At 37.3% G+C, this 19,236-nt stretch overlaps 2 protein-coding genes across 7 annotated transcripts; both read right to left on the bottom strand.

The window, feature by feature from the left end:
* LOC116254234 (rapid alkalinization factor-like) lies at positions 1 to 597 on the bottom strand. Its single transcript, XM_031629464.2, has one exon. It carries the CDS (start codon positions 532 to 534, stop codon positions 169 to 171), a length of 366 nt encoding a protein of 121 aa, XP_031485324.1. The 5' UTR covers positions 535 to 597; the 3' UTR covers positions 1 to 168.
* Positions 598 to 5,341: 4,744 nt separating this feature from the next.
* On the bottom strand, positions 5,342 to 14,111 carry LOC116254232 (uncharacterized). Of its 6 annotated transcripts, none has more exons than XM_050077823.1 (8): positions 12,876 to 14,111; positions 12,028 to 12,189; positions 10,614 to 10,655; positions 10,379 to 10,455; positions 9,248 to 9,365; positions 8,160 to 8,264; positions 7,978 to 8,057; positions 5,342 to 7,592 (listed from the first exon to the last, which is right to left on the bottom strand). In XM_050077823.1, the coding sequence occupies exons 1-7, from the start codon at positions 13,926 to 13,928 to the stop codon at positions 8,013 to 8,015; spliced, it is 1,602 nt and encodes a 533-aa protein (XP_049933780.1). In that variant the 5' UTR covers positions 13,929 to 14,111; the 3' UTR covers positions 5,342 to 7,592; positions 7,978 to 8,012. The 6 variants fall into 6 exon arrangements, 3 of the variants coding, with proteins under 3 accessions (XP_049933780.1, XP_049933779.1, XP_031485322.1); XR_004172658.2 differs by having other exon boundaries at positions 5,343 to 7,592; positions 7,978 to 8,091; positions 12,876 to 14,110; XR_004172655.2 differs by having other exon boundaries at positions 5,345 to 6,193; positions 6,364 to 8,091; positions 12,876 to 14,109.
* Between the last annotated feature and the right edge of the window lie 5,125 nt (positions 14,112 to 19,236).

The raw sequence follows: 19,236 nt of genomic DNA, 5'->3' as shown, positions 1-19,236 counted from the left end.
TAAGGAGTAACAAGCGATGTAAATTAATAATAATAAGGATGTGTACACCCAAGAATCACGATCAAAGACAGAAATAAACACAGAAGAGGGAGGGCAGGAAGGAGGAGGAGTTCCTTTGTTCTTCAGGGAAGGGGGGAGCAAAAGGATAGGCAGTAATTTGGGAGGGGCTCAACCGCGAGCGCATCGAGTGATCTGGTTGCAGGAGCGGGTGTAGGGGTTCGCCTGGGCGCCGGGGCGGCAGTTGTAGTAGGAAGCGCCGCGGCGGGAGCAGGGGATGCTGCCCCTGCTCAGCGCGCCGTAGCTGATGTACTGCCCGTTCGCCTGCAGGATCCGGCGGTTGGTCTCCGAGTCCATGGCCATCTCGTCTTCCTCGGCGCCGAAGCACTCTCCCATCGGACCGTCGCACGCCGGCCTTGCCGCGATCCAGCCCAGCCCTCCCTCTCCGCTTAGCAAGCCGGCGCCGGCCGTCGCCACCATCGCCGAGACGACGACCATCATGACCGCCAACAAGAATGTAAGTCTGCCGATCGCCATCGCCACTGCTCTCTCTCACTCTCTCTCTCTCTCTCCGGGAGATCTAGGGCAGGGGGCGAGGAGAAGTACCGGTGAGGTTATAGAGGGAGAGAGACGTGTTGACTATCTGCTCCTTTTTTTTTCACTTTTAATTTTTTGACATTAATTAACTAATTAAGAGATGGTTCGGTTGATTAATTATTTCCGCCCAGTTTTCATGCCCCACAAAGACTTTATATATATATATATATATCTATATTTGAATTTAGTAAAAAAAAAGCACCGTTTTCAAAGCACGGGAAGAAAATATATATATTTTTTTTCTTTTGCCGATTTGAACAAGCCACTCTGCGTCTCTTTTCGCCCCACGGAAATGATCAAGAAGCAAAGAACTAAAAAGGGTCGTCAAGAGATCACAGCGTTGTTAGTGTCGGTGCATATGAGCCTGTGTTATTTGACACCTGACCAATTCAAGCCATCGTTTTGTACCGGCCAGCCTTTTAATAAAATAATAAAATATTTTTAAAAATTTTAAAATATATTGGCCCATTCTAAACAGTATTTGATAGCTTAGGATTTTTTCATGCGCAACTTGATAGTAAACTTTGGATTTGAAAATTTGTGAAGAGGCCGGTTTAACACGGGTCTCTAAGTCACAATTCCTATGTAAGGAGAATAAGAAGGCCTCCTTCAAGCCTTTTTTTTTTCGGTGGTAGGTTGTAGTCACAGGAAAACACGTTTTTTTTTAAAAAAAATGTGATAAATTGGATGTTTAAAACTTTAAAGAACACATTGTTTTGAAAAAAAACATTTTAAATAACGTGATTTAACGCTTTTTTTTTGCGTTTTTTTCACTTTTTTATTTTTTTAGTTTTTTTAATGTCAAACAATTTTTTATTTTTTATTTGTTGTAGATCTACTTATCTTGTGATGTTTGTGTTATTAGTTTTCCACTTATTTTATTTTTTTTATTTTTTGTTTTTTTAAATTTTTATAAATTTACCATATTTTACAACTCTGAGACGTTATTTGTTATAAACCTTCCACTTAACAAACAAAAAACTTCAGTTGTCTCAAATCACATTAAGATATGTGGTAAACAGAGGTCCATTCAAGTTTCTAATGGAATATGATGCTTACAACACTCACTCAGTTCCCTCTGGATCAATCCAAAATCTGCTTCCTCTTTTCACGCTGCTTCCTTCAATGACAATCTCTATTATTTAGTAGCATTTCCTTCCTTACTTTGGCTTTACGTTGTATGTATTCGTTTCGTTCACTGGTAACATTGGTCTTATTATTGCAAACAGGGCAATGCATGCCTGCGGGAAGACAATCAGATTTCTTCAGCTCAAAGAAAACATCGACTGCCATTGATAACGCATCTAAGTTTTTCAGTTATTAAATGATAAACAACCTCCAAACTTGTATATAAGCCTTCAAAATCTAATGGACCCAGATCTCAAATCTGAAGGTCCGATTTAAGAACTGAAGTTTACGAGTTCATTACGATAGAAATTCATGGATTTCAGATCAGAGGAGAAATGTTTTGACTCGAAAAGAAGATAATACAAACTCATGATCTAACCTATGAATCTTTCAACCAACATTTCTAAAATCTTGTTACAAGTCAAAGATCTGAAACTTCGAACCTAACAATCTCTAGGGAATTTTTTTTTATCTGATTTTAAATCTAAGAAGCTGAGATGTTTATACATGTAAGGCAACAGTAAAAATTGCATCAAACAAAATAAATGCCCTTTTTAATAGCACTAAACTTAGCAAGAACTAATTCTCCAGATTGTTATATTTGATACTTGAAAATTGAAGGAATGTTTGGTACACTCGATGGATGAGTTCATCGTCATTCGTCACCCAACCAAACTATTCGCCGCCGGTTTGCGAGGTCACGTAGGGACTGTGGGTGGGTAGGCGTCAGGTTAAATTACCAACCTAGCCTCCAATTTAAAATCGTTCGTTGTTGGGCTACCGGCCTCTGTAGAACTGACTGAGGGATTTTTATGAGTGTTATTTTTTTGAATTTTAAAAAATTTAGGATCACAACACTTTAGTTGACGAATGTATCATACATTCAAATGGTATGATGAAATATTCATTCTATGAAAGGAAAGCAAGAAGAATGTCTATATGTAAAACAATATATTTTTTCAAAATGATTATTTAGCAAACTACGAATGTCTATGTGTTCACCTTGATTTAAAAAAAAAAAAATGAAAACTTGCATTACCAGTTTAATTCAATTCCTATGTGCCATTCCAACAAGATGAGAGTCTTACATACATACATCAAATCCGGGTGAATCATTGATATAACTTTTGAAAGTAAAAAGAAAAAAAGTTTTGGCCCTCGATCAAACAGTATAGTATGATGATGAAATACTCACCGATGGATTTTGATTCCAAAGGAATTGGGCTCGGCGAGACGCATGAGCGATCATGATCGCCCATAAAAGTCGGCGAAGGGAAGGTGGAAGCTCATATTCGTCCTTGACCACCAACTCCCTCTCGGTCGCACGCGGTGGCTGAAGAGGTCTTTTCACACTCTTATTCCACGCGGGTCCCACTCTCTCGCCACCCCAGTCCAGTTTACCAGCTGGCATATCTCACGCTCCCTCTTTACTCTTTAGATAGGACAACACTTTTAAAAATATTAAAAAAAAGGTTTGGGCTTTGAGGTTTTCTGAACAGCCGCACAACCTTTCAAGAAATAATAAGCGAGCTCTACAGCTGACGCTGGTAGATGACATGAACTTATCTTTTCAGGGGCGAATACTTATCTTTTCAGGGGGCCAATAGACCTGGGTAACGGGTCGGGTACCCATTGGGTATCCGGTACCCAACCCGGTCGGCTCCCGGGTCGGGTTCGGGCCTGATGTGAGGCCCAGGTCGGCTCGGCCCCAACCGTTTATAGCTTAAAAAACAATTTTTTAATTTTTTTAAAAATTAATAATATGTATTTTATTATTAAAATTATATTTTATATTACTAAAAAATTATTTTATAATTAAAAATATTTTTTATTATCAAACGGGTTGGGTCGGGCCGAGAACCAAACTATCAAGCCCAGCCCGGCCCGTTGCCCAGGTCCAGGGGCCAAGCCATGATTTTTTTTAAAGACTGGTTAAACTTCAAAATTAAATTAGGATAAAACCCAATAAAAATTTTTCAACTTTTGTAATATATATATATATATATATATATATATATATATATATATATATATATATATATATATATATATATAAAAAGTAGTTGGGGCAGGCCTTCCCTCCCTCCACCCGGGAGCAGGGCCACATTTGGGTTTCAGTGGGCAGCTGCTCACACTGTCCCACATTTTTTTTTTTTTTGCGTTATTCACATATTGGATCCTCTCATAAAATTGTTGTTTTATACACACATGCCGCTTGTCATTCCGTTACTTATACATCCTTCCCCTCATTGATTTCACTATTAATTCAAATCTAACTTTTTTTTAGAAAGGTTTAAAATTTTAGTAACTTTATATATAAATTGCTCCTCAGACTTCACGCCTCAGCTATATATATATATATATATATATATATTAGCCGATTTGGTATGTACATCATTTATGACTTGATTAAACTGCACCTGAGTCCAAAGACTTTATCATATATATATATATATATATATATATATATTAGCCGATGTGGTATATACAACATCATTTATGACTTGATTAAACTGCACTTGAGTGGAAAGACTTAATCACTTACCAGTGTAAAATCTCAAGGCCGGTTTGATGCCCAACCTGTTATCAGTCACCACGTAGATAGCATGCCAAGCTCCTGACAGTTGACACACTGTTACTGTCTCATGAATCTTTATTAAAAAATTAGATAGGTTCATGAAATACTGCAACACACTATTCAATGGATCTAAGGGTCACAACAGTTTAGAGATTAACAAGTAAAAAATGAAGACACTAAAGAAAAAGATGGGTTCTACCTAACTTGAAAAAAAACCTTACTAATTTCAAAGCCGCACCAGATTCTCGTTTTTTTTTTCCAGAACATACATGAGTATAGATAGTTTTTCAGTTAAAATAAAACATCCTAACCTAATTGAAAATTTATGTATGCCTTTATGAGAATATACCATACAAAACAAGAATTGAGCTTCACACAAAGACATGGTGACGATCTTCACACTCAGCCCGGCTGGCCAGACAAGTTATGTTAATAATTTATTTATAACATTATATATATATATATATATATCATATTATGTTTTCATATATTATATTATATATATTATTATAATTAAGCCAGGCCGGGCTGTACTTGGACCCAGGTTGCAGGCTGTTGGGCCAGGCACGGGTTATTGCCCAACCTAAGTCCAACTCCTTATCAATCATCCCCATGCCCAGCCCTACCTACCATCATCAAATTTATTTATTTATTTATTTATTTTTGTTGATCCTCAGTTTACATCGATTTCACCCTTTAATTGTTTTTTAATAGCATTTGATGAATCAAAGTGTCGGTTGACATAAGCTAAAGTTTAAGGTCCACATGATATTCTTGAGACGGTTTTTAGGCACCCTCTTGAATTTGAGCTGCGCGCAGATTCTTTAGTTCAAATTTTTATAACGTTATACTGTATCGTGGGCAAAACTCGCTAATATAATAAACACATTATGTTATGTACATCTGTATACATGAACGAACAAAACATTGATACCTAGACTCATGCAAAAGAGTGTGCGCCACGATAAAAATATCAATGATTTTGGCGCCAATGGATAATTGCTTTAGTACATGACACAAGATCAGAAGAATCTCACATGTTAAGCTTTCAAAATGTCATATCCGCGCTACATGTCCAGCACAGTTTTAAATGAAAAAATATAATATTGAAGCAACGTGCAGTGACAAAGCTGACCCATTAAAATCGCCAGCCCCTAGAAACTCTCTGTTGTTAACGTCAGTCATTAAACTGAACCACTTCTCAGAAAAATGTAGAAAGATGGCACGATTGGACAGAATGGGCATCGTTTTCTTAACCAGAGAAGCCAAAGACAAACTTTTAAAATGAATCAAAAGGTCGAAGTATGCCCCAAAGCTGTGCAAATAACCATAAAACAGCCCCCAAAAACATCATTTAGTAAAAACTAAAAAACCAACAAGTAGGAAAGATATCTGCATTAATGCACCTGAAGAACAATTTTTATCAGTTGGTGGCATTGGCTACACCATGCCAACAGTTAAACAGCTACCAATCTGCCACTGGTGGAACACGGTGCTTTGGTTGGTCAGGACTTCACTATTCACCAATGCTCAACCTACAGATCTTATCAGGTTCAATGGAGACGCAACAGCTAGCGTCCTGCCATTGACTAAAAACAGAGCTTGGCTGGTCAGAGTTCACATCAAAGGTTCTGTATGTGGAGACGCAACATCCAGCAACCTGTGATTGATATGGGAACTGGGAAGCAGTGCTTGGTTGGTCAGAACTTCATAGTTCCTTACATGCCTAACTTGGAGTTCAAGTCGCAGGTTCTACATATGGAGACGCAACAGCTAGCAATCTGTTTGATGGGAGACGGAGCTTGGCTGGTCAGAACTTCACTGTTCTAATATGCTTAACCTGGAATTTGTATCACAGTTTTAAATATGGAAGACGGACGCAACAGCCAGCACCTGCCATTGATGGAAGACAGTGCTTGGCTTGTCAGAACTTTACTGTTGCAATATGCTGATCTAACCCGAGCGCAAAGCACAGGTCCAATGGAGACAATAATTTAGATTGTGTTCGTCTGGACGTCTTATTTGAAGGACAAGGAAATAAGAAATTTCAGTAGGAAGAATACCTACAATTCCAGGAGAAAGCAGTTGTCTGCATCCTGCTAAGCTTTCGGGAAAGGCACGACAAGCCAGTTTCTTCTTGTCCTGAAATAGTGTAATTTATACATCAATAGTCATGTTAAAATGTGACTCTTTTGTCGTGCTTAGGAACATGTTTAATATTTCTTTATTTCCCGCAGGCAACCTGCTTAAGACGCGATACAGCATAAATTCAAACCTGTTGAGGCATTGGTTAGTAGCTATATGACACCACTATGAATGCAAATAGTTCCCAGTCTGAGACGGCCAATTCAATGGAGAATCAAAACATAGCTATTTCATTGGAAAGGAACACATTGATAAAAACTAGTTTAGTGGCATGACACAAATAAGTGTGCAAATGAAGAGAATAATAAATTATAATTTATTTGTTCTCAAACATATTTTATAGCCTACCCATCATCAACAATTGAGAATTATAAGCCGTTTTTAATTACTGAAAAAAAAATTGTCAACAAGAATCCAATATTTCACGTTTGAGTTAAGGCTAATAATGCACAGATATTTTAGCTTAAACCTTTTTTATTTTAACCGTGTAAAAACTTTTTTCATCTTTTCACCTGACCCCCCTATTCATATTTTTTCTTCATAAAACCATTTAATTATACGGCTCCATGGTATAGCTTACCGACTTGTTGTGCGTGCGCAGTAACCTACACATCCCATTTATTGATTTTTTTTGAACATATATTTGAACGTTGAACCCACCCCCTCTACACACAAACTTTGACGATTAGACGGCACAATCCACCCATTACACAGACACACACACAAAATTTGACGATTTATAGGACCTTAATTTTCACATAAAAAAAAGTGTGATGCAACTAGAAAATTTTCAAATTAACAATCTTAGCTTTGTATAGTCGTAAAACCTAATTCAAATATTAGATGTCTGAAAGGATAGTACAAAATATGACACGGTGAAGAAGATATATTATATATATATATATATATATATATATATATTTGGCCAGATATTGTTCCACAAATCATTAATGCAGGCCACTTGATGCTCCATAGAAATGTGCACCTCTGACCCGATTCCCAACCTGTTGTATGCCTCAAACGACTTTCCCTGTCAGTGTGATGCTACGAGCCAGATAGGAACCGAGATGTCATCTCCACATTCTCCATTGCATTTTGCAGACGTTTAGGTGTAAACAACTGACATAAAGCCGCTTGTGAGGAAAGACTGCACATGGCAGCAGACAATTTATTATGTAATCAAACCAAGAGGAAAGGCTGCACCAGAATTCAGTTTCCTGAAAAGCAAAAAGCAACCTAACACTTCTTGTGCTAATGAAGATTCGAGAAAGAATAGAAAATTGAAGTAGGGAGTATGCGATATAGAGGCATGAATATCTCCTGGCCATCGTCATCAGCCTCATGCTTATTGTACCTCCGCCCAGTGTCCCGAGTAAATTACCAAGAAAGTCGAAAAAAAACCAGAAGGGAACAAGAAGCTATGGCCTTCAACTTTATGCACAGGGGAGAACAGAGCCTTCTTCACAGTCGCGGGTGCATTCCAAACAATGCGAAGAATACTTTCATTGACTGCTTCACAGAAAAAATACTACCTGCGAGGCCCAGAATACGGAGAACCTCCAGCTAGCTAGAGACTCCAAGAGACAGTAACCACCATCTTAAGTTTGAAGACCTGAGACAGTAACCACCATCTTAAGTTTGAAGACCTGCGGAGAAAAGGACATATCAGCAAGGAATATGGTAGCACTTAGGACTCCAACTGAGGTAACCTTACATCTCCGAAAAGTTCCAACTCTGGGCATAAATCCTTCTCAACTGTTGAAAGCACTTCGGACATCAAACTGGGAGATTGAATTAGGTCTATCGATACTCTTAAAACCTGCATACGATTATGCAAACACTTTTAGAAGTGGAGGAAAACAGTGTGATCCTACTCCAAATAGCCACCAAGATACAAGAGTAGGCTGGTCTCAACTACATGAAACACAAATTTATATAAAAAGGCAACAACCATTGATACCCTTGACTTCCAAAATGTAGATGCCTAGATGGTATGCATGTTTCATGATGTGGCAATCTGAAGAACCGGAGATTCATTGATTTCTATTTATGTTGATCTTATGACAGCAATAAAGTGGCGAGGCTGGCCAAACTTCGCAACTTTAACCATGTTTGGTTGCGGGTCTCTCTCTCTCTCTCTCTCACACACACACACACACACACGTAGGATAGTATCCAGTTCTTGTGAGAATAGCATAAAAAAACAAAAGGAAAAGAAAACTGAGGGTGCCCGGAAAGGCTGTTCCAATAGCCTAATGTGTTCCAGTCAAGTGCTGCCTAATGACAATATTTAATGCCAAGGGAAGGCCATAGCCATAAGAATTGAGTATAAGCAAGACGTGATACCATGGAGCCAGAGACAAACGTTATGTTTCCCATAATAGGCTCCAATAAGTTTCCAAAACAAATTTTGCATTTGATAGGAATCATTTAGATCCCCAGATGTATTCCATAAGATGAATGGAACCATAAACTTCAACTTTACGTAAAGGTTGATTTACTTCTTTTCTTTTTACAAATGAATGCACTTGTTAACTGGCACAATTTAGTACAGTTCTGATATTTGAATACCACATGCAACTAGATAGCCTATTTCAACCAAGTGACTTTTAAGCATTACATTCGAAAGGTGACTTTTTGAGCATGACATCCTCTCTCACAAACACAAAGGAAAATCATACAAAATAGAACAAGAGAACCAAGTTTAATAATAATTATAAACTAATCCATTTTCTTGAATAAAAAAATGAGATGTTGTTATTTTGATCTGAACTGCAATTGCTCACTTCTCAGGAGTCTTACCAGCTTGTAGCCCTCGTCAGTGCAAGTTATTTCCAGATCTTTGAAGCACTGACAGCATTGAATGGCGATAGCAACACGTGCCATAACAGCAAGGGCTCTAACCTTGCATTGCACCTGTCTGGGATGGAAATACCTATCAGATTCAGTAACTTAATCTGGACATTGTGATAAAATGCCATTCATATCAATGCTATTCCAAATTTGGGTTACAAACAGACTGGATCCGGGGCAGGAAAATATACTAGAGTTCAGATAAGAATGAGATCTGGTACATTAGAAATTGACAAAATCATCGAACCAGATCCAGCACATGCAGCAGTCCTACTTCATCAGCAAATACATCAGGCCAACAAAAATGATCAACAAGCACTCTCCTAACCCTACGGGAACCATTGATATTAGAAGCTAGGTAATTGTGTCCTCTTGATTCTCATAAAAAAAAGAAAAGAAAGGAATGCACCAATAAAATAAATTCAGAAAAGTGTGCTTCAAAGTTCTAACAGTGTGATATTCTCATAAAGAGCACTTGAATGGTATGAATACTTCACATTCTTTGCCCTGGAGAGAGCTGAATGAAGATCAGAAGGACAAAAAAGTCAAATATATAGGTTCAAGTTTTCAACACTTAGATTCCATCATAATGACAATCAAAGTCATGTCGGATGATCAAATGCATGGAGAATTAAAACAGGAAAGTTGCAGAGATTTCACCAAGGGTCCGAGTTACATGGAAATAAGGATCCAAAGGTGGCGGTACATCAGCTGGCATGATAAGTGAGCAGTTGCTACCAGCAGGGATCATATTTCGAGATCACAATTATTTTAAAATAGGAATTTTTGAAATTTTTGAAATCCAAAATATTAAGTATTCCTGCAACATTTTCAGAATCTTCAACATTACAACATTTTAAAATCTGAACATTACTTTTACTTTAAAGCATCAAACTTACTCCCTTTTTTCCATTTCATACTATCTCTTATTTTTTCATTTTTTTAAAAATTTACGGTGTCCTGTGACAGCATAAGTTTGCAAAGTATTATTGGCAGTAACAAAAGCTAATTCACCTTTCCATAAAAAAACAAAGTCATAAAATATGAGAACCACACAACACAAACAGAAGGAAAACAGACCTGGGAAGCCTATGGACATTAACATCTTTGAATCCTGGAAACCATTTTCTGTGATACCTCACTACCGAAGCAATTATCTGTAAAATTTATGAAAATCAGAATCTTTTGAACAAGTTCATAAGAGAGCCATACGTTCTTTTTACATCACCAAGAAAAAAACGAGAGGCAGTATTGCGTAAGTAGTTTAGAACTAGTCTGTAATAATTGTCAACTAATGCAAAATGCAGAAATGTACCTCTATCTCCATAGGATCAAAACCTTGAAGATGATCACAATTCTGGGGGAATCAGAAAATATAATTAGTGATATTACCAGTTTATGTATAAATCCTGGTGCTGGATTGCCACATGAATACAGGTTCAGACATGCTCACTTTCAAGTATGGAAATATGCACATCGTATCTAAGATAGTGAAGGAAGGATTAATGTATGAAGTGCCAAAATATTTCCGTTTAATGTCGAACCAGTACTTTCTTATTTATAATGTTCTGCTACAAACACATATGACCAAAGCTTATAGCACATAGTTGAGAGTGAAATTGACATGAAAAAACTTCACTTAGCAATCTAAATTGGATAACGAAGTGCAATACAGTATAAGGAAAACCAAAATTAAAACAAGGAGATAAATTTGCCAAGATTAAGCTTAAAGACCTCCAGAAGCAACAATCAGTGGTCATCACCAATTCTTCTGGCATAGAATCAGCATGAGAACAATAATGCACAACATCTAACCATATCAGAAGAACTAAGTTTGCAAGTAAATGGAAATCAAGTGTCTAATACGTGGGGTACTGACATGTTCCTTCCACATCAATGAATGGTTCTTCTTTTGTTCTCCCGGCCTGGCTACCACTTAATCAATTGTACGAGGTAAAGGTTACATATTAAAGATGGAAAAGGGACAATTTGAGACAAAAATTTTTGCCATACTTTCATATCAAACTGCATTCATTCTGCTGGTCATGTCTAAGATTGTTTAAGATTTTCAACAAATAAGCAAGAAAAACTACCACCAAGAACTGAGGTAAGCATGAATCTACGAGCAGTTCACAAGACCCACTAAATTAGAACAAATATCACCATCAGCAAAACACAATCACATAGACAAATAAAGACCATTGCAATAGAGGTAAAACAAAATCTCACCAAATAAATCATAGCCATTTTTATGAAACCTAAACAGCATAAGTATCAAATCAATGTTAAATCAAATGCTCCAAGTTTGATGAATTCATCAATTAAACACATTTAAAATGATTACAACCTATGATCATAAAAAGAAAGTTGTTGTAACAAAAACTACCAACACTAGGCATAATCAAAGATATACTGAAAAGTGTGCAGTAAACAAATGCATAGGATAATGGCTTATACGCAGAAAAACAATGTAGAAGACAAAAAAGCAAGAGCTATGATGCAGAACCACTGAAAAAAAAAAGAAGAAAGTTGTTGTTGCCAAAACTACCAACACTAGGCATATTTAAAGATATACTGAAAAGTGTGCTGTAAATAAATGCATAAGATAATGGCATATACAGCAGAAAAACAATGTGGAAGATAAAAGAGCAAGACATAGGATGCAGAACCACTGAAAAAATTGATGGAACTGACAAGATAAAGAAACGAATTTATAACAAAAGAGGTACTTTTATAATGTGGTATGAATGTCTATGATAGCCTTTCTGTCCAACAAGAAGTCCAGTAGCATGAAGGAGGACCGCAGCTTCTAGATATTCAAGATTCTTCTTATCCTGGAGCAAATCAACTTTGTGAATGTGACTGCAATTTCTCATACCTTCAAAAATTTCCTAGAGCAAAGATACCCAGAAAATGGAATGAGAAGCCTTTAACTGCTGCATAGTAAGCATTAACAATAATTAATAAGGGAAGGTCACCATGACTTGATTGGTACAAACTCAAATTTTGTTGCAATAATAACATTAAAAAACTAAATTAGAGAATACTGCAACAATTATGTCAAGGTGACAGCAGAAGCATTTCCAGGAAAAGTCATTAATATAAATGGGACAAAATGGTGATTAGGCTACATGAGCATACGAGCCATCGCCAAAGGAAACATAGAAATGCAAGATGATTGTCAACGCCTGAAATGAATAAATTGCTAGATATTTGGACCCGGCGTAAATGATGACTTAGCCGAGCAACTAAGCACTTTGATGAGTAGCTTGGTTGAATAATGAGACTAACAGTTACTCCAATTCATGCAGCCAACTCTATCAACTTGCTATTACGAGGAAATCTTCCAATCCTTACAAATCAAACCTAACCTGACCTGCTGATATGACATAATACAATCGTCTGAAATCATATGAATCTGTTTTAAGAAAAAAAAAATCTTCCACTCGTACTACCTGATCCAGTTATGTCTTACAATATGGTTTGTCAATGATGAACAGTAGAAATGCACGCCTTACAAAGTTGCGTTGCACCATAACACAACAGTCATAATTAAAAAAAAAAAAGAGGGAGTTACTTTTGCTATTTCTGCAGATTGCACTGAACGTGTCATCCGCTTTTTATCGTAACTTCTTGTTGCTAATCGAGCGACAGAATTCCACCTGATATTAGCATTGACATCATAGTTCTTACAAGCTGTCCCCAAGGTCTCCGCAATGACGCCTTCTCCGAGTGCAAACTCCGAAACTTCCATCTCATCGATCTTAAGAAGTTCAAATATCTCCAACAAGATAAGTGAACCAGCAAGAATGAACTCGGACCTTCTCCATGAGAATCCAGGATTGCTGGTTTGTATTCCGTCACCACCCAAAACCAACAACTTTTCCACTAACTCTCTCAATTCAACCGCACTGAACCTCCAGTTTCTCGAACCCTCCCACCCAGGAGCAGCAACCGATTTCCTCACAGCGTTCCTGATCGATCTAATAGTCCCGGATGCACCTACCGCAATCTCAAACTTAATTTCATCAACTCTCTCTATCAATCCAGATTTTGCAATCGTTGATCGTATATATTGCCGCATACTCTCGATTTCTCCATTCTTAACAAACAATTCCGTTAGAACAACATGCCCGAGCTTAAGAGAAGTGGCAAAAAAAGCCTTCCCCTGTTTCCCAATTAAAAATTCAGTGGACCCGCCACCGATATCTACAACTAAAACAGTTCTATCGTAGACAGGAAGAAACTGAAGAACCCCAAAATATGTCAACTGGGCTTCTTCCTCCCCAGACAACACACGGACATCTACACCGGTTTCCTGCTCTATTCTAACCAACAACTCCCTCTTGTTCTTGGCATCCCTTACAGCCGAAGTAGCCACGACCTTGACTTCTGCCCCGTGGTGCCCAGCAATCTTCAAGAAGTTCTTCAAGGAATTGATAGTTCTCTTTTGCAACTCAGGCCCGATTTCGGCATTGCCGAGTCGAACCCTCTCCTTATGACGATGGACGGGCAAGAACTTGCCGTCAGGCTCCGCTTTAACGACCACCATCTTGAAAGAGTTGGTACCCATGTCCACCGCAGCAAGAAGCTTTGCGGAATCTGCATTGATAACAGTCAGAGAGTTCATCACCTTTTGACGCCGACCAAAAAACGAATCATCAGTAGCACCCGCCGCCGTTTGCCTGAGCTTGCAGTCTTTCAGAGTTCAAGTGAACGATGCATGAGAAGAAAGCAGGACCCATCTTATATCCACCACCAGCTCCGGGCGCACCGTCAAACGTGACAATGGCGTTGATAGACCATGCGACAGGGGAACGGAGGAAGGATTTTTTTTCGTGCGACCGCAGCTCACGGCTCTTGACCCGCACCAGGCATAGGCTCGAGGTCTTCCATTTTTCTCTTTCGACGGTTTCTGTCACATGGGTACAGAGAGATACGGGTGCGGACACGGTAATTTTAATTTTTTAAATAAATAAATACAATTAATTTTATATTTAAAAAAATAATAAAACAAAAAAATACATTAAACTAAATCTACTAGTTTAATCTTACAATCTCAATGTCATAACAAAGTCTCAAACAAAAACTGCTCATCGTTTGTTTTGGAGGGATTCTCCTTGGGAGAAGCTTGACTAAAGAGTCAAACCTTTTACTGTGTTCTCATAACTAATGTTTTCAACTTCTTCTCACATGGACTTCTCTTTTGCTGGGAAGTACTTGCGTGAAATCCTGTTAATTTTTACAATGATGTCGTTCTTCATCTCGTTGCAAATCTAGGTTTAATTGAAACAAATGGCAGCAATGAAAACGATGACAAGCTACACATTCAAAGAATATATTTTAAATAAAAAAAAAACCCAAATCAATAACATGAAACCCCCCAAATCAACGAAACACTAACTTTTAATATCGAAAATAAAACAAAAACTGAAAACTTGTCTATCGCCGGTTGCCGCCCGATACCACTGGACATCACCGTGGGTCGCCAGACGTCGTCGCCGTCGCCCGCCAATCAATTCGAGTTTTTGAATGTCAAGTTTGTTGCATAAGTGGAAACAAATTAAAATTAAGGTGCTAGGTGAACAACTAAGTTATTTAGACCCAAGTGCAATTATTCATATAAGAAATCTTAAAACATATTCACTGATAGAATTTGGAGATTAATATATATATATATATATATATATATTATCATATTCGAACTCAAATTAGATTTAGTTTTAAATAAAAATATTGTATATAGTGCTCTTATATTTTGAAATTTGGTCCAATTCGGTTGGAAACTCAGATTTGGATATGAATCTAAAAATTAGATTTAAATTTGATTCAAATTGTAAAATCGGATTTCATATTATGAAATCAAATTTTATATTCACATTCAAATTGTGAATTTGGATTTAGGACTCAATATGAATGTAAAACTTGAATCAATCGATTGTGAAATCAGATTTTGGATTCATATATAGATTCAGTTATGAATGTAAAAAATGGATCCAGCTCGAGTTCAGATTGTGAAATCCGATTTCGGATGCGGACTCTGATATAAATTTTGTTTGTTCGTATTCAAATCTAAGCATGTGAACATACAATGATACAATTAAAGATACATCTTGAGATCCCTAGTTCTGATTTACATTCGGTTCGGATTAGTGGAACCGCGTCCATACCGACTTTCATTTGTCGGAAACCCGGTCTTAAATTTGAAAACGAGGGGTAGTTTTGTAATCGAGCAACCCGCGGGGAAATATAAATGGACAAGACGGGACACTGCAAGTCTCTTCCCGCTCATTTTCCGGGGAAGAGATCGAGGGAGAGTTCTCAGAAGCAACCCTCCCTTTCATTCGGTAAAAGTAATCTATAGATCAATCGATCGACATTTCTTGATTTCCTTTTAATTCTTTCACGTTGTAGAATGCTCTGCCTATTTGCTTCTGTTTGTTTCAGTAAGTTGCTTACCTTTTTCAGTTTCATCTGATCACTGGCATCGGAGCATCATGGTTGAATCTCTGGATGAAGTAGTAACATTATTAGTTTTGTTGGTTTCTTGGTTGGCTATCTTGGTTACAACTAATCTGTGGTTTCTGATGGTTATCGAGGGTAAAAAGCCCTTCCAATTGTATTTCTTCTTGTTTGCGAGTTTTGACAGGGAAAAATTAATTGTGTATCGTTTTTGCAATTCTCTTTATTTTAACCGTGAATGGTTTATTTTATGGATTTCTCGTCGAGCTTGTCGATTCGAATTCTTATGTTTAGGTTTCATCTTTTTTCAGCGCTTCATCTTCTCCGGCAGCGTTCATCTCCATCAACCTTTATGACCTTCGTCTCCTCTCAACAGCGAGTTGCTTTGCCCAACTTCCATCTCTATCGGCCTTTCCAGCGGATTTTGGTTCCTCTCCTCCTTCGTACGTGTGTCTCCTCCTCCGCGGTCATTTGATTATTTCTCTCTTCCTGGATGGAGGCGTGTTGCTTGATCTTATCTCCTATTGACATTTGCATCAATCTCTGGTGAGTAAGCAACAATAGATCTCAACGATTTCAGCCTCCACTGCATCCTCTGTTTTCCTGAGTCGTGCTTTTCTACCCACTAACTAGTTTTGGTAATGAAAATAGGGCTTGGGCTCCACACAATTAGGACACTCGCAGGCTTCACCAACAAGCCTAAGATATCTTGACCGGATTCTTCTGGTACAAGCAAGCCAATACGACTTAAGATTAAAAATCTCACGTAAAATCGTTTTCGTTTTTCAAGTTGCCACCGTATGAATGTGTAGTTTGTGGATGTTGCTTGCACGTTTACAATTTTAATGGTGCGAATCTAATGTGTGCTTTTTGTGGCTAGTTCATCCTTCAGTTGGTTCTTTGGGCATTATTTCAATCTAATGTGTGTCTTGTAAGTCTCTGATTCTTTCCCTACACCATTATGCCCCAATCCATCCTTTTCATCTTTCTGTTTGTCCCAATTTAGTCTTCATTGAAGCTTCTCTTTCTGCATCTGCTCCAGTCTCTTGGTTGTCTTGCACTGATTAATTAAATGAACTGGTTTTGAATTATGGTGCGCATCTCTCTTTCTAGTAATTGCCGTCTTTGCCCTCTTAAAATGATTTTTGCTGAGCCTAATAGATCTTTTCATCCTTCTGTATTATCGGATTTGCAACATATTATTACATCGTTTTGGTCCTTCATCTTCTTCATTACTTCTGTCATTGAAATCTCTGTCGTAATTCTTATGTCTCTATTGGTTACTCAGCCACATCTATTTCTAGCAATCGATAGAACATCTGCCGTGCTTATTGCTGCTTACTCTTTAAAAGATCAAAGAACTAGAGTTTTCTTCTTTATCAATTCACAAGCAGCCATTGCAGATGTCGAATATCTCCTGCAATAATGGATTCCCTATCTCCGTCAAGTTGGTCAAATGGAGACAAAAATTAAGTTTCCAGAAGGGAAATCTTTCGTAAACATATCAGCCACTGTTATAGGTTACCGGTCATGGTGAAAGGAAGCTTGTAAATCTTATTGAATGCATTATTACTTTGAGAAGACAGGAAATTTGCTGCCAACCGCTGCTCCAAGTTTTGTGAGTAGAGGTACAAGATGGAGATGGAGGCTTTGGCACACTCATGCTCCTCCATTTTTAGCCTTGCTCATTCATTTTTATATTGGACATATGAGTTATGATTGCCATAAGAGTTACATGTAAGTCTTTTAATGTACGATTGTGGTCATAGTATGTGTAGACATGCATGTACCATATGAAATAAAAAAATGACTTGAGGTTGTGGAAGGAGGGAACCTGCATGAGGTACCCATGTGGTAGCTAATGCAAGGTATCTTAACAAATAGTGTATGGGGCGGTTTCAAGAATCGGGTTACGGGCAGTGGCCGAGCCAAAAATTTTTGGCTGTGGGGCACTAGTACATAGTATGTGGAAATGTTTTCAAATTAAAATATATGTTATTTTAAACATAAAACAAAATAATCATAGTCATGAACAAACTTACAATTGGTCCCAACAATCAAATCATATTATAGTTATGGACAAAATTACAATTGGCCAATGACATCAAAAAAGTCAATTAAATGACTATAGTTATGAACAAATTTACAATTAGCATAAAAAAATACATCAAATGACTGTAGTTGTAAACAAATTTAGAATTGGCCTCAAAAGCAAGTCAAAAAACTGTAGTAATGAACAAAATTACATGTAGCCTCGTCTGTCTTTCATATTTTGAAAACGATGCATGATTTCTTCATCATTGATACTGTTAAATGTGTTTCTCTCAATGCAAGTGTCTAAAACATCATTAACCTATTCATCTCCCATCTTGTTACCAAGCCCAGTTTTGATAATGTTCATCGTTGAAAATGCTCTCTCAACACTTGCAGTTGCAATTGGTAAAGTTAGTGCCCAATTTAATTAACAAATACACCAGAGGAAATGTTATGTGTTTTCCAGTTGTTACCATCATTTCAGATAGCTCAGTCAAAGATTGCAAATTTGAAAACTCTTAAGTGGTTTTCATGTCTTCAACATACACATCTAATTGACTTTCAAGTCTATAGAAGTCTGCTCCATTGAAGTCTTTAGGATAGAACTCGGCAAGACGAATCAACTTATGTTTGTCAAAAGCATAAACGTTATTATTTCGACTTAAACATACCACTGAAAGAAGAAACTTTGTATTTGCCTCATTGAAACGATTGTTCAACTCTTGAAGTTGCATATCAATAACAACATAAAATACTTCAACACGATAATGATAAAAAAAATGTAATCCTTTCATGTATATGTCTGGGTTGTTTTTGAAGTGTATAGATCTCTGAACTAGGCATAGATAGTCAGATATATCAAATTTATTGCAAAATATAGAAATTTCACTCATAAAAGAGTCCCAACCATTATCTCTCAAATCTTGAAGGCATGTTTTTGATACAATAACTAAATTCATAGCATTTACAATATCTTGATCTTTTCATTGAATTGCTTGTGAAAGTGTGTCAATTATCCATAAAACTTTATACATCAAATGCAAGCCAAATATAAATTCAAAATTTTGCAATGTATGTATCAATTCAAGTGCCTCCTATTTTCCTTTACTTATATTTTCGGCAATAAAATCTAATGCCTTAATCATAGAAGGATACATGTTGACTAAATTGACTAAAGCATTATAATGAGAACTCCAACGAGTATCACCAGGTCGTTTGAGACTCATGTCTTGATTTAGTTCTCGTCCTATTTGAAGTTCACTTAACTCAAGTGCTTCATCAATTCTTATGCATTCTGCTTCCTGAATAAGCTCAGTCCTTTTGCAAGAAGTAGAGAAAAATTTTGACAATCTAGATAATATTCCAAAAAAGAGCCCAGTTATTGGATGATGTTCAGCAACAACAACTAGTGCCAATTGGAGTTGATGTGCAAAACAATAAAT

This window comes from Nymphaea colorata, chromosome 5 (genome assembly GCF_008831285.2).
Source record: "Nymphaea colorata isolate Beijing-Zhang1983 chromosome 5, ASM883128v2, whole genome shotgun sequence".
Lineage (NCBI taxonomy): Eukaryota > Viridiplantae > Streptophyta > Magnoliopsida > Nymphaeales > Nymphaeaceae > Nymphaea > Nymphaea colorata.
Note: the sequence above shows the minus strand (reverse complement) of the source record. Positions and strands in the feature narration are given on the sequence as shown.